Source organism: Fulmarus glacialis, unplaced genomic scaffold (assembly GCF_000690835.1).
Source record: "Fulmarus glacialis isolate BGI_N327 unplaced genomic scaffold, ASM69083v1 Scaffold46182, whole genome shotgun sequence".
Lineage (NCBI taxonomy): Eukaryota > Metazoa > Chordata > Aves > Procellariiformes > Procellariidae > Fulmarus > Fulmarus glacialis.
Window position 1 is genome coordinate 1 of NW_009196777.1, and position 16,262 is coordinate 16,262.

A 16,262-nucleotide genomic window follows, 5' to 3' on the forward strand; every position below is an offset into this window, starting at 1 on the left:
GCATCCCTCGGGGCACTGCTGCGTGAGGGGCTGGAGCCATTCGTCTGGCTGTGCACTGCTCATATGTGCCTACCCTGGGGAGGCCGCCTCCTGCCTAGCGCCGTTCCTGGCCCGGAGCCGTAGGGGAAGAGGTAACGTTGGCCTGGAGGTCAGGGGAGGGCAGGGAGCCCCTCTGGGGGACAGCATCTGCCCCAGCTTTCCTCTCCTGACAAGGGCCTGCCAAGGCCTCCACCAGACTTGGTGCTATCAGAGGCAGAGGCTCTCAGGAGGGTGTTGGTGAGCTCCGGTGGCAGGGCCTGCTCACGACCCTGTTTGCTGACGGGGCAGGAGGAAGGCCCTGGTTCATCACCGGGAAATGGCTCTCTTGCCTTCACCAGCCGGAGGAGAGCATACAGCCTGCCCTGTCGTCTTTGGTCAGGTACAGAATGGAGATCTTGGATGAGTGTGACAGCGAGTATCCCCTCAGTATATCATTTTGCAAGCTGATTTCCGTAGAGGACTTTGAGGAGCAGTCTTTGTCCTACACTCAGCAATGCCTGCATGAACTGTACTCAAACATGGAGCAGAACCCATGGATCTGCGAGAGGGCTTTGAGAAAGCAGAAACAGATGGAGAAGGAAGAAGCTGGCTTGATATCTTATCTGAAGGTACTTGCAATGCCCTTCTAGTGAGGGTCACTGGATCTTTGAAGGTATTAGGATAATAATGAGATAGGATGGTGAATTGCATTTTGTTCTTTTTAAAAAAAAAAAAAAAAAGAAAAGTGTGTGTCTCAGCCAGATACTCCATCTTAAGGCAGATTGTGTCCTAGTTTTGTACCAATATTCGTTGCTTATTTTTCCTCAGGTGTTTGTGTACATGAATTTTCTGGAAACATTGAGCTCTTGGGGTCCTCCACAGAAATCCTGAGGATCCTGGATGCACTCTCGTGATACAGCTAAGATGAATTGTTCCTAAGGCTGGAAGTGCAAGATGAGGTTTCCTGTCCTCACACACCAGCTTCGATTCTGAAATTACTATTTGTAGAGCAGTAAAGGTCCTAAGTAAATGTAAATGTTACTGAAATCCCTATGTAGTGATAAATGATAACTGCCATTGTAGATAAAAAAGTAAAATACCATCACTATCTAGAAGAAACACTGTACTTTTGAGCAAAATCATCACAAGCGGGGAAGACAGCTGGGGTGCAGTAGGAAGCATTTCAGAAAATGTTGGTATAAATTCTCCCTGTAGTAGGAACTGTCTAGATTTGAGGTGAGTAGCATATCTACTCCTGGCATCCAGCATTTGGGGCATGATTGCATTCCCTAGATAAACTGGACGGACAGATGAAGGCACCAATTCATTCTATATCTGTCTTACTCCATACAGATTTTTATAAGCGTGCACTTATGTTTGGTCCCTTGATCATGCTTCTCATTTACGTGCCGCTTTGGCGGTGTGAAAGACCTAACTAGATTTAAACAGCCCCCCCCGAGTGAGCCCAATATCTAGGGAATCTTCCCACATCATGTAAGTGGCAGGCCCTAGGCAACGGCAGAGGCAGGGGGGGTTGAAGGGGTTGTGCTGTTGCAAAGGTGCTTTTTAGGGCTTTGAGGAACCTTGTGGAAAGCAGAGTCTAAAAGCAGGCCAGTATTGCTTGGGCTGACTTACTGCCACCTTACGGGGAGTACAAAGAGTGTGTGAAGATCTGCCACGCTGGTCTGTATTTCTGTTCCAAGACCAGAAACAGAGTACCTGAAGTACAAGGTATCCCTGTGCTCAGCAAGCATGGGAGCTCTGAAGCCCTACACAACACCGCAGCCATTGCAGCTGGCCTGTGAGATGCTGGAGCAGCGGTGGCTCTGTGGGCTTACGTTGCAGAAGTGAAATCTCAGCGTTTTACCTTCCTTTTCTCTATTGTTGTTTTCTAGGCCAAGATTTGTCAGGCTGTGCAGGGCGAGCTGAATTACTCTAACTGTATGGGCATTGCAGAGATGAAAGAGAGAGTACTCCAGCTAAGACGAGACATGCAGAGAGCAAACAACTATGCTCGTGGTAATGACCGTGTTTCAGTTTCCATTTGGGCCTGGAGACCAGTATTAGACACTTGTACTATTGCTCTTCCTCGCAGGCTCTGCTTTTCTTCTTCTCTGCCACTGTCTAGTTAGTGATGCAGAAGGGAAAAAGTGCAGAATGTGGTAATTGGGTATCTTTCCTTGGTGGGAAGGGAGAGGACAGGGGGCTGCACACAGAATTGCAGATATTATCTGCATCTGGAACAGTGGTTTTAAACCCCAGCTGGCTTGACTCTGCCTTTCACCTTCCTACAGCAGTTTTGTTCCTGATCATTCAGGAAGCATCTCGGGGAGAATCGTGATACTGTTTATCTACCATCTCTTTCATGCTTTTTCTCAGTAGACCTCAGAATACCTTACAAAAAGGCACGGGCCACAGTATTATGTCTATTACGTTATGGAAAACAGATGCAGAGAGGCGAAGTGGCTTTCTGAATGTCACAGTGTGACTTCTGAATTGATCAAAGGTCTGAGAATTCACTCTGGTCTCATCCTTCCAAGCCTAGTGCCCTGTCCCCTGGGCAACACTACCAAAGTTTTCCTCTTTGCATTGAATCTGCTGTGTGCCTGTTGGCTATCCTGTTGCCTCTGGGGCTGGATGCCCCAGAAAATAGGAGACATAAAGAATATGCATCTTTTGAAGCAGAAATGTCTGTTAGAATAGACAGGGGAACACTTCTGCGTAATTAATATCCAGCATTTCGAAAGCACCTTTTACTGCCAGAGCGTTCCGCAGACAAGATGCAGAAAACAACGAATTCAGTGAAGGGTATTGCAAACCCTTCCCATTTAATAAAAAATATTACTTTGACTTTCTTTTCAGAGCGAGAACTTACTGCTGTTGAAAAATCCCACAAGTTAGCAGAGGGACTGAGGTCCCTATTTGATATTTGCTGCTCTGGCTGCAAGCTGAATGCCTGATTTTTGGTTTCCAGGCCATATAGTAGGTATCTATAGGCCTGTGCAGAAGTTAGGCAATTATTCCTATTCAGCACTGTTCCTGCAGTTTGGTGTCGCTGGGGGCAAGGCCCCTATGGAGCAATAAATCAGATCCCGTGTGGCTTATATGCCAGCTGTTGCACATCTGCTTTTCCCTGCTTCTCTCTCCTCGCTGCGGACTGCTGAAGGTCCCTCCTCACTCCCTCGGCTGGCTCAGCTCCTGTGGTGTGCGTCCTGGGCCTGCAGCTCCTTGGAGAGCACCTGCGTGCCCCGATGTGAGGAACCGCGCTACTTACACTGCGTGCACAACACCAAAAATCTCCTGTAGCCCACCAAGCTGGAGTTTGGGAATAGCCAACCCTGCTAGGCATGGAGAAGTCTGTGACGTACAGAAATCCTGCAAAGCCATCCACTCTGCTCTGCTGGTATCGAGTGAAATAATTAGCTATTAAAGAGAGTGCTCCACAAACTCTGCCGTCCGTTGGGTCTCCGTGGCTGGGCCCACTGGTGGGATGCTAAGATTCTTGCTGTTGGCATAGGAATGGGGACCCATATATGTCTCTTAGGTCACCCTGTCTTACCCTATTTTGTTGTGGAGAGTGGTCCTTGGAAAGACAGAGGCAGTATGGAGATCTGAACAAGGCTCAGAATACTTTTTGTATTGGTAATTTTGAGAGACCAGTGACTGTTTATTGAGGACTGGAACAAAACCTTTACCCAGCTTATCTCCGACATTTTCAGTGACTTTCTGGACTGTGTTATACTGCTCATGTCTACTAAAACATGGCAGAACTTGCTCCCAGAGCCAGACACTGTTTTGCCACCTGGAGAGAAAAGAGCAGGTTCGCAGGTTCAATACCACTGTGTACAAATATGATGTTTCTGCTGTGGCTGTTTGTACAGCAGAGGAGAGGATCCAATTTATCCTAGCTTAATAGACGGGAGAAGTGTTTTTAAGATAATGTGAAAAGAACTGAATATAGGTGGAGAGCGTTACAAGTGAGGGAGCAGAGGTGATGGCTTGCAACGGTGTGTACAAGGATGGGTCTCGACCCCGACGTCCTAGACGTGAGGGTTTGCTGAGCAAATGTTTAGATGCTCAGCTGTCTGTGCCCCATTGAGCTGAACTGCATACTTGTGTTTAGAAAGAACCGTAAATGTTCAGTTGATTTAATTGCTCTGTCCTGCATCCTTACCTCCTTGAACTGCTGTTGGCTCTTGGCAGTGAGGATGAGGTGAACTCGTAGCTATTTGTTCTCTGTGCTTTAGCCTGTGACTAGCACACGCTTCCCCCACACCATATCTGCGAGGGGGAGGTGGGTAAGAGGGACTTTGCTCCCTTCCCCCATGCACCGAGCAGTAGCATTGCTGCAGCGACCAGTAGGGCAACTACTGCTGACTCCAGTTCTTCTGCATCCCAGTTGTATGTGCCATAAAAGGAGGGCAAGGCCTTCTCTGTCCGTTATGGGTAGCTATACCTCCTTCCCTGTAAAGTGGTTGAGATGATTCATCTGCTAAATGCTGCGTGCAAGCACTGTCTTGTTTTTGTAACTGAGAAGTAGTGGTATCGTGGGTTTGGTAACAGCCTAAGCGTGTTTAGTAGACTACTTCAGCAGAGGGTTACGTGTAATAGGACAAGCTGGAGAGGGAAAGGCCCCGCAGTGTTGCCGGGTTCTGGTCACTGGAGGGTGCTGGTGGGAGGAGGGGTTCAGCCCACACCTTTCTGAAATGCCCCTTCGGCCTTGCTCGCCGCTCCCAGATGCTTCTCGCCATGGGAACTGCCAGTGTGAATTGCAGAAGGACTCAGCGAAAGCACCAGAAAGGTGGCTGGCATTCTGTTGTCTTTTTTAGAAGATGTTACCCCAGATCAACTGTTTTGCTGCTGGACACAGTATTGTATGTCCCTCTTTTTTAATCACCATCTGAGCAGAAACCACTTGCTGCAACTGCAAGTTTCTATAAAAGAAACATACTCACTTGCTTTGCAAGACATCTGATTTATCTTCCATTTTGCAGGGCATAAAACTTATTTCCTAGATTTTTTTGCGCGGTCTTCATGAGCCGTGAGCTCCATGTTTCATCACCCCCTTTAAAACAAGCTTTCCTCTTTGATCAGCTCTTCACAGCTCCAGATTTCCCTCTGACTGAAAGGGCCAATAACCATAAATCTGGCAGAGCTTTAGGAATTGTCTTCAATCCATTTGGCTGTGTGCAACTCAATAAATGGAGGTTATTATTCCCCTTCATGCTAAGCTGTGAAAACGCATCAAAAAGCATTTGCTTCTTGTCTCGACTCCAGTGCTGTTTTCCCCAAGCAACAAAGGGAGTCATCTTAGTGAGAAGGCAACCTTAATCCCACTTGTGTGATAGCCTTAACTTCCTGAGGATCCTCCAGCTTTCCTTACCTGCGAGCACAGCTTCTTTTTTGCAGTAATAGTAGGTGCACAGAGAGACGAGGAGCCTCGCTGCAGCCATGGTCAGTTCTGTGCCCAGCACAGGAGTCGATTGTTAAACCCAATTAAGTTCTGTCATGCCAAGTGCTAAATAGGGGAGGGTCATAATCTGATTTTTGTCATATGCCACCTGCTTGAGTGAGGAGCCAAGCACTGCCGCCCTCCCACCACCAGCGATTTGTGTCAGACTATGAACTCTGGGGCACAGATTGAGTTGTTGCAGATATTGTCTTTAGTATTACAGAGTCCAGTTGGATTTTCTTCTCCTTGGCCCTTGCCAATGTGAAGATGTGGGATCACACTGGAAATCTGGGTACAGCATGTGTCTAAATCTTTCTATACATTTCTTTTATTGCAAGAATCTTCTGATAAAGGAATAGCAGAATGTCCCAGAAATCCTCTTTTATTAGCAAAAAGGCACCATTTCTGATTTGCATATGTTGTCTGGGTCTTGGCAAGGGTAAGCAGCACTTGGGTCATTCACTCAAAACCGCTTGCCTGTAGTGTGTAAAAGTCACAGCTCTATATCATGAGGCCCTCTAACACAAAATGCTTTTTCCTTCCCCGCCGCCTCTTATTTTTAGCCTTCGTAATTGTTACCTACTTGCCTAATTGTCCTATCAGGGTGAGTGGGTATGAATTTCTTACTGTCCATCTGTGTCCCCTGCATGATTTCCTGCATCTGTCAGGACTTGGGTGCGTAAGTGACAGAGCACTCAGCTGTGCAGCCCCTGCTGGGGACCCTTGCAGTTAGAAGACCTCACCGATACAATAGGAGGAAAAGGATTAATGAGCTCCTTTGTGGATTTGAAACGCATCATCCGCCTCTTTTTTAGGGCTCCAACCAAACAAATCGAAGCTGTTTAACAGCCCATGTACCAGAATTTCCTGTCCCTACAGAAAGAAAGCATCAGCCAGGAGGAATCTGGCATCTGAAAGATATTTTGACAGTATCTATCAGTGCTGAAAATGGCCATACCAGTAGGACTGGAGAGGCAGTCCTCTATCGTAAATTTACTCTCTCACCACTCATTATTTTCTGTAATTTAAAAACACAATTGCTAAGGCCAAGTTAATTCAGATCTCAAAAACCCTGCACTGAGACACTATAGAGAATGGCTGGGTGTAGTGATAAGAAACTCTGACTTCAGGCATTTGGCTGAGACCCTCCTCATTCCTTTCCCATTGACTCTAGACAGCCTCCTAGGACTGTTGCTTTCAGTTGCTGTTTATCTGGGGCTGCCCTAGGACAGGTTATGCGAGAGGAAGACTCCATCTGTCCTGCCCAAGCCCCAGGTTTTGAATGAATAGACTGAGGAAACCAGTAAGTTGGCACTTACTGGTTTGAACTTGGTTTGAAATACTTTTTTTTTTTTTTTCCTTCCTCACAGCTGCAAAGACTGGGAAAGGGCGACATCCGAGGCAGTCACGGGGGAAGAAGCGCACTCTAGAAGGTAGATCTAGTCACCGTCACTCCAAGATTCCTGAACCTCCCAAGTTCACCATGCCCAGGGTCTTCGGTCCTTTTCCAGAAGTCGCGAATAAGCAGGTTTGTCAGTAAGAGCAATCTGACTGTAAGATGTGGGAGGCTGCACTTACACCATACCCACCAGGCACAAGTCCTCTGGGCCATCTGCAGTCTGTGCTGCCCTCACTGGAGCACAGTATGTGAAATATCTTTCTCAGGCTGCAGGACTCGATTACAAAGTTTGCTCTGAGAATTTGCCCAGAAACAAAGACAAGATTTGCCAGATAGGAACTACCTTTTATTTGCTTTGGGTAACTCCAACCCCGCTTTCAGAGGAGTGGCAGAAAAAGTCATTATAAGGCACTCTCAGCTCCTCTATCCAAACCTCAGGAGCTTGTCCTAGTAGGAACAGCTGTTAAAAAAAGGGAAGAGCATAAGCTCTTGATTCAGTTAATTTCATGGTAAAAAAACCATCCTTGTGCTGTTGTCTGATGTGTACTTTTGCCGCCCATAGATGGACACAGCTACGACTTCAAGCCCTGATCTAAAATACTGGTGGACTGGTCTAACAACAGTGAGCCAGAAAAGGTAGGAGAGGATTGAATCATGTGGATGATAAGGCTGGCTTAAAGCAGACAAGGTAGATAGAAAGGATCTGCATTTCCTTCCTGGTTATGGGGGAAGAGAACACTGCTCAGGCTCTGTAACACTCTTTTTCTGTTAGTTTCAGCCAGTAACACAAAGATGACCGCCCTTTTGTTTAGTCTTTTAGGAACAATATTTCTCCCCCTTTTAAAACACTCCTCCCTTGCAAATTCTGCATAGGCTGAGAGAATAAAGCTGAACACTAGGTCGGTTCTTTTACTGAGTTTGTTGTTTTCCCAGCATGGCTAATTCGTATCTTACAGCGCTCATCCCTGGAGGTTTCTGTAACTCCCACCAGGCTGGTAACCACATTAGTAAGCTGAGAAACACGAACTTCTCGGGATAGGTCTTTGCTAGTTACCTGCAATGACACAGTTATCTTCTGATAGCTGTTCTCTCTCTGCACTGCATCTCCCCACACAAGTAGTCCCCAGGGAGTGACAGGGGAAGGTGTCAATCAGCATTAGAGTGGTGCAGATCTGGCTTTTGGTGTAGGAACTTTAGGCTTTCTCTGGTATTTCTCAGTTGAGCAAACTTACTGCTCAATGGTGTCTTGGGTAACATGTTAAGAGGTGAAGTGCTCTGATCCTGCTCTAGGAGAAGTCAATTTTAGTAGTGCTGGATCAGCTTAGCAGAAAAAAAAAAAAGGAACTCCTTCGTCTCAGCCTCGTATACTTGTTGTATATATGCTCATTAACATATAGTAATAAACTGTGCACAGAATATATGTTCATTTACATTGTCCTAGTGACTTAAAAGTATGTAGTGTAATCAGTGAAGGGTCAGGGTAACATGACTCATTTATCAGTGGTGCTGAAGAGACACTCTGACTCCTCTCCCACAGGCTCAGCTGCTGAACTGGAGAAGAGGCAGGGATAGATGTGGGAGGTTTAGTTACCTGTCACATTGCTAATGCCAAGTCCTCACTGGAAATGTTTTCTTGTTTTAGACTTTTTGGCAATGCTCCCACACCTTCTCAAAATGCTGGCTCTACTGGCACTAAACCTGCAGCCTCTGTTTTTAACACATCTATGTCATGCAAGTTTCAAGGTGGTGCAGAAGATGACACAGATAATGAGACATGCAGCCTTAGTTAGGCTCCTAAGGAGGCATAAATGTCTCGTCTTACATGGAAAAACCTATGCAAATAAACACTCTGTGCAAGCTCCTTGGCTGTGTGTGGAGACTCTGCTATGCCTTAGCAATGATTTCTGCAAAAGCTTTGGTTAGCAGGACAGCTGTACTGTGCTAAAGATGGAGTGACATTTGTGAGCTTTCTTCACTACCAAACAGCAGATACCTGACTCGCTGGAAAGTGGGACCTCCATGAAATGAGAGCAGAATGCAGGCAGGGGTCCTGAACTTACCTTGCTTGGCTTCTAAGTGAAGCCATCTCTCCTCTGAGAGCCGTCTCTCCTCCTCCTCCTAATAGCCAAATCTTGAAACACGTTAAGTATCTTAATTCCCTCTACCTTCTGCAGAAATTGGGTGCCTAAGTATCCCTTAGATTCTGTGCTTTACTTACTCCTGCCTAGCATGGATTTGAATCAACAACAAAGCAAAAAAGAACTTTCATCACGTGGTCAGTTGTCCTTGCTTTGCTACTTGACCCTTTAGCAGATGACTCTGGCATCGTTGCTTCCAACTGCTTGTTACAGTTCTGGTCAAAATGTTAATACAGGAGATGTTATGTGGAGAGTAGGACTGGGGCATTTGGAAGACCCCAACAATTAATCTCCCTCATAGCCAGAAGGGGAGCGGTAGATTCATGCAGAAGGTCGGGTCAAAAATTTAGTGTTCTACTCTGGGCAAGATTCTGTCTTCTATTCCATAAATGGTTTAATATGTCTTATGTTACCACCCTAAGGATCAACAAAAAATGGTTACCCAGTAGTACTGAATCTCCTGTTAGGAGTGTGGAAAATTACATCTATTAATAGCTTAAGATTACCTCCTGAGGGAGACTTATTGTACAGATTTAATTGTATTTCTCTCTTAATTCATCAGCTGTTAGTAATTACATCCCGCATTTTTGCAATGGAAAAAATGAATCTCAACTGGCTATTGAGACTGTGCTTAAATAAATCATAGGAGGGAGAGAAAATTACAAAGCAAATAGTATCAGTCTTGTAAACAATTTTAATTCACTACTTCGCTATTCATTAATTAAATAACATCTTAAAAAAATGCATTCTGGAAAATGTAGCAGCCACGCTGAAAGCAGTGCTGGTCAGATTAGCTTAAAGTAACTCCTCTGGCATCTCAACAATATATAATTTTTAAAGGGTTCACACTGTAAGCAGTTTAGCTTGTCAACTGACAGTTGAGAGAAATACTGACTTCCCATCCTTGCTAGAAGACGTCAATCTGTGCTTTCAAATAGCCTCTTACAAGAGCAGTATTCTTGTTCAGCTTCTTTTTTGAACCTTTTTGTTTTTAAATGACAACTGCAGTTCCTCTTGCCTCCCTTACCTCCTTGCACACTCCACAGCTGACGGCTGGTGGGTATTGGATCCTCCAGCAGATACCGTGGTTTTCCACATCGCCCTCCTGTGCTATAGCCTCAAGTTACTCGGTCAAAATCGCTGTCTCTCATTCTTCTCTGGGGACAACTATAAGAAAGGTATTTTGTTCTCAGATATGGTAGTCTGATTATTCTGTCACAGTGAATGAAAAGAAAAGGCACTGTTTACAATGGCAAGGTAAGGCAGAAAAGTACTTTTTTCATCATGCTCCTGTTTCCTGGTAAGTGGAGATGGTTTCAATGGAGAAAACTGGTCAGGTTGACATGTGTGAGGCTTGCTGCCCTCTCCTGGTGTCATCAGGGGCTATGCATTGGATCTCACAGCTGCCTCTTAGATTGAGGTTTTCACCTTTTGAGATGATGAGTCCTGCAGGAGTGGAGGGAAAAAGCTGCTTCATAGATGGAATCGATGACTTTAAAGAGCAGTGTTTTGATTAGGATTAGCTGGATCAATTCAACCAGGCCCAGGACTCTGAATTGTCAGTTGCAAAGGCAACAGAGCTGATTAGGTTCTCTGAATCTGCAGATGATCCCCTGTAGCTTTCCGATTGTGACAAATGGATTGGAACTCAACACTGCTGAGTCTTCTGGCCACTCTTGCCCAATTTTCTGGGAGTGTTAGCACTTAGTATGCTTTTTGTTTATGATCATGGGAAACCGCATCATGGCCCATCAGGGTATACCAGTTACAGATGAAAATTTACAGCCACGTTTTGGTGCACATTGTGGGAACGTATTTTCAGTCAGCACGTCTCAGTCTCAGCATCTGATGGGAACCCAACTTCTTACCCTGTAAGGTGACTGACCAGGGAAGGTACTCACCTTGTAGAAATACTTTTATGCCCGATAGCTACTCAAGCTTAGCTTTTTGGGTCATGTGCAACAATCAAAGGCAGCAGCTCTCCACAGCGGGAATTCAGTTTTAAGGATGCAAAGTGATCTACCCTTGTGGGCCCAATGTTAAGGATTGCAATTGGCAGCCGCTTCTCCTGGGCGGCGAGAGCAAACCTGTAACCAGAGTATACCTGCAGAAATACCAGAAGACAAAATTACTGGCAGCTTAGGCAAAAGAAAAGCGACAGAAAGGAGTAAGGAAAGTAAAATAGTTGCTGTTGGCAGTGGCAGAAGGGGTTGTATGTACATGCTGTGTTAGTCAACTACACTTAATTCGGGTAGGAAATTTCTTCATTCAGGAATGCACAGAAAAGAACAGCTTTTAACCTCTGTCAGTGAAGGATTTGCAGTTTTACAGAAACTGAAACTTTATAGGACATTGAAGGGAAATGTCCTTGTCTTTTAGCAAATCTCTGCAGCAGTTTTTATTAGTTATCATAGGTGCTTAAATGCTTCTACTTTGATGGTTCTCACGTGGTCCAACTTAGGTAGTACAAGAATGAACCTAAGGCATTTCAATCATTCCTATACAAAGGATTATAAGCTTAAGAAGTGCAAGCTCAAGGAATTTGTCTCCAGTATCCTGAAGCCAAGAGAATCACAATCAGGCAGCCTTAGTTTTATCTCGTTCTGGGAGGTGTTAGGGTTTTTTTAATGTAATAGAACTTGTTCCTGGAAAAAATTCTCTTATACAAACTCTATTCCAAAAGCTTCCACGGGTTAAATGACAGGGACTTCTAAACTACCTTACCTTATAGATAAGAGGCTAATGGAGAAAACACATTGTGATACAAAGGACAATCCTAAGCAGCAACCAGAGATATTTCTGCTCTCTTCTATAGAATTTAATTAGGAATTAGAGGTCCTAAAAATCTGGTGTTTCACACAGTGTGCCATGAGGCCTAGAAAGCTGCCAAAGGCCAAAAAATTCAAGCAAAAAAACGTGGGGTGGTGATCTCTGCAGGACTGAATTGTATCAGGTGTCTTGGCTTTATGGGCAACTGTGAACCTACAATGTACTGATGGAGGAGGCAGCAGAGAAAGGTCTGAATGCGTGGATGGAGTTATTTATAGCAGCATGAAGTAGACTGGCAATAGAAGGGAAGCCCAAACAGGCCAACTGTGAAGCCAGATTCCAACCACACCAAAAATAAAATACAAAGAAACTCTGGAGAGGCTGTTTTTATCCACAAGCAATTAGTAGATCTAAACTGTGGGACCAAAGATTGTTGCAGGCAGAGTAGCACAGAAATAGGAATGCAGTGTGGGAGGAAGACCTACTTACCTGCATAGAGGATCCTGCCACCAGCATGGAATCTGATTCTGCCAGGCGTTGGTGCACAAAATTGACTTTTTCCTGGCTCACCGTGTCTCCAAAGAATGTCACGTCGGGCTTCAGGATTCCACCACATTTACGGCAGTCTGGGACTTGGAAATTACGCACCTGTTCATCCGTCAGGAAAACATCCCCATCCGGAGCCACACCGAATGCTTCAGCTTTCCAGGTAGGATTCAGAGCTTCAAAGTGCTCCTGAAGCTCAGAGCGCAAGATTTGGTCTCCACAGGCCAGGCAGAAAACCCTGAAATTCAGAGCAAAGTCTTCATGGAGAGTTTCATGTCAGCTGAAGATCTGGAGTCTGTAACTTGTTCCTTAGAAGGCCTGGAAGGTCTGTTGTCATTATCCACATTTATTTACCCAACAGTACAGGTCAAGGAGCTGTCTTTCTACCTCCAATAGTTGCTTTGTAGGAATGCTCTAGAGGAAGCGCTTTGAACCCTACCGTGCATCCCCGCTCCCACTTCAGGCTGTGCTTTTTCATCTGCAAACTTTGGGTGATCACAGCCAGACTGTGGTGGTCCCTCTCCAGTCCACTCACCCTGTGCATTTCTGGCACTATCCACTCTGCTTAGCCCTGGATAATCCTTGCATCCTCAGGATCCCCTTGTCCTCTTCACTAAGGGGACATTCGCTGTAGCAAGGAAAGGGGGCATTCTGACTGATGCAGGCTCCAAGGGAAATGATCCAAATAACGCTCCAAAAAAATGGAGTGGTGTTCATGCTTCTTAAATACTGTGCTGTGAACAGCACTGTTTTGTGATCTTTTTCTCCACCCCAGCCCAACACCACCTTTGAGCATGTCATCTCCAGGAACATAGCATCGACATTTTGCCTCCTTTCTCAGCAGCTAACACTGCACCTGCTTGTCAGTCTCCCTGAACGAGAGACCGGAGGATTAGCCATCCTCCCTCTGCCAACAGAGAGTACCTGTGCGTGCAGCCGTGCAGTTCTGTCATGCGCTGGCTCCCGGCTTTGGTGTGAAGGGCATCCACGTTCTGGGTCACCAGCCAGTGCAGCTTCCCCAGCTTCTCCCAGTCTCTTAGTACCAGGTGTGCTGTGTTTGGCTGGTGGGAGGAGAACTGGGGCCAGCCCACAAAGTTCCTTGCCCAGTACCGCTGCCGGGCACTGGCACTACGAACGAACTCAGCGTGCTGGATGGGCCGTCTGTCTGTCCTGGCGTAGAGCCCAACACCTTCAGAGCGGTAATCTGGGATGCCCGATTCAGTCGAGATTCCAGCTCCAGTCATTACAAACAGCCTCTTGGAGTTGGAAACAAAGCGCTGCAGCTCCTCTACTTCCATGGGACCTGGGGGACGACAGGCTGGCACGAAAGCCAAGTTTGGAGAGGTCCTGGATACAGAATGGGATCTGAAATGATGGGATCTGGTGGCTCTGCAAACTCCTGACAACTTCCTGGCAGAGAACATGTTCAGCTAAAAGCCAAGAACAGAACACATGGCAGGTAAAAGAAAGCAAAGAGCATGTCCTTAATTCCGTTTTCTTGGGATTCTCTGGAAGATGATGCTGATAAGTATTCTTTGCTCTTTTTTCTTTTTAGTAGAGAAACACAAATTATTTTGGAAATGGTAACTAAAGCCCACTGTCTGAGGACAGTGTTCGTATGTCCCTTTCACAGAGGGCAACACTGAGGACTGCTCAAGGTACAAGGACAAAGTTAGCACAATCTGACTCGCAGGATTCCTGCTCTCCTATTCTGTGTGAAGGATGGCTGCCTAGGAGGACTTCCAAAGAGCCCAGAAAGACTCTGAGCATGCAGAGTTTTTCCCAGGTATGTGCAACAGGACAGAGAAGAAATGGCATGGAGGCCAAGCACCCCACCCCAGAGACACTGTACAGCTGGTGTGTCTGGTTCCTCCCCAGAAGAGACCCTCGCTCTGTTTTCTTTAACATTCTGCCTGCTCCAAATCAGTCCTTTCTATTTACCCCATCCTTTGCATGTGTTGTAGGAAGGGAGAGAAAAATAACCTTGAAATGTTGCTCTTTTAGGACAAAGGCCTTGACTGGTTATCCTGTTTTTTTATAAAGGCCTGGTGCAGAACAGGCCTTGAAATGGGACTGAAGATGATGAGTACACTGCCTGAATGCCTCTGGCACCTCCTCCTTTGTGGGTGCCACCTCCCCAGAGCCCGTGGAGGGGTACCGCTTTGCTTCTCCAGCAGGAACAGGGGGCTTTGCTGAGAGAGAAGGGATCACCCAAATGTGTCGGGGGCAGAAACAACTGCCTGGCAGGGAGGAACGGGAGGGATATCCTGCTTTAAGGGAGGAACGGCATGCCCTGTTGGGGACAGGCAGGATAGCTTGTCTGGAATTGTCTGCAGGACTGTTGTGACAGGAGTGGATTGGTTTGGACTTCGATTTTGTTTGGTCTTTCTAGCAGTCTGTAGTTCTCCTTTCTCCATTTTAAAATGATTTTTTCTGGCCTCCCTATGGTTTTGCATACAAAGTACAAAAAGTTTTGAAAGAAACAGTACCAAGAATTGGCTGTCTGGTATTTCTCCCTCCCACCATCTCCCTTAGCAAGGGGGCTTGTATGAGATCTGGAAGATGGAGGAAGGACTTTAATTACTGATAAAAGGGGATGATTTCTAAGGAGTGATTGCAACAGGCCCCAGACAGTCTGGTGCTTAAAGCTTGCTTGGTAATGTGGGACACCTGGATGCAGACTCATGCCCACTCACACTTCTGCCCTCAACACCAGAAATTACTGGGAGGACTCCTAAGGGACTGGGTCTCACTGGGAGTCCTCTGCAGAGCAGATCCCTTTCAGGTGTTACAGGCAGTGGTTTGAGGGAGGGCTCTGTGCAGCTTGTTTGCTGTCAAATGGTTAAAGCACGTGGGCGGTTTCATAAATGCTGCCTACAGGAAACTTGGCAGCGCCTGTGAGATCTGTGGCAGCTCTGAGAAAGCTGGGGTATTCAAGCGGTGAGCTGGCACCTAAAAGGCTGGCACCTAAGAACTTCTGATGACCTGTGCTTCAGTGCCTGGATGGTTCTTAGACTTCTGCTGCATCCAAATTGCTTTGCCTCAAGTCCCCGGTCCCCCTTACCAGTTCTTACAGTAAATGGAGCAATATTTAAATACATTTAAAGTTTGAGTGTTCAACTGTAAGTATCGTGTTACTAAATTGATGCTAGTTGCAAAGAGTAGATTTGTCTCGGTTAACCTCCAGATCTCAAGGCTTTGTGTCATCATCAATTGAGTTACAGGGAAGACTGGACTTCCTCCATAGTCTGAATTACTTTTTAAATCTAAGCAGTGGATACTGTTTGCAATGATTTTTGCCTTGTTTTGTTGTTTAGCAGGAGCTGTGTTGGGCATTCCCTCTGAAGAGGTTTAATTTTCCATATGAATTAATTAGAAGGGACAAATTCTCCCAATAAACTGTAATTTGCTTTGAGAATAACTTCTATCATGATGCTCCCCAAAGGCTGTTAAGCCAGTTTGACAGTATTTAAATTGCTTTAACTGATGCAAATTCTCCATTCCTGTCCCTTATCATCAAAAGATCTCTCAGAAGGAAACGTTTTGAGGGGGAATGAAATGGAGATATAATATGGGTTGGCCCACAAGAGAGAGAAGGCAAGGGGTAAGCCCAGCATTAAAAATAACAGATACATTTGAGAGCTGCTGGGAAGAAGTAGGACAGTGTAGGAGAGAAACTTAAAAAGGACAGAATATTTCCTGTGAAATGCAAAGCTGCTTTTAAAATGAAAGTGCTCAGATTAAAAAATAACAACTGCTATACACAATGTGTATATATATATAATATAATACTATACTCTTTAAACGTACCTATCGAGATCCGAGGCTGGAGTTTGCTTTTAACACGCATGCGAGATGCTCCACAGAAGGAGATCAGTCAAGTTTAAGGCAGAAGATAAACAGGTTCCTACAGATGGTTACGGGCCAGGGATTCGGAGGG

General features: G+C 45.7%; 1 protein-coding gene across 1 annotated transcript; it reads right to left on the reverse strand.

Annotated features, from left to right (window-relative positions):
• Positions 1-10,213: 10,213 nt before the first annotated feature.
• On the reverse strand, positions 10,214-13,752 carry SIRT4 (sirtuin 4; the record flags this gene model as incomplete). The annotated part of the gene is given in 5 exon segments (XM_009572318.1): positions 10,214-10,453; positions 10,909-10,962; positions 10,965-11,111; positions 12,266-12,560; positions 13,247-13,752. Coding segments are annotated over 4 exon segments (951 nt in total), but the record flags the coding sequence as incomplete, so codon positions are not given.
• Positions 13,753-16,262: the final 2,510 nt, after the last annotated feature.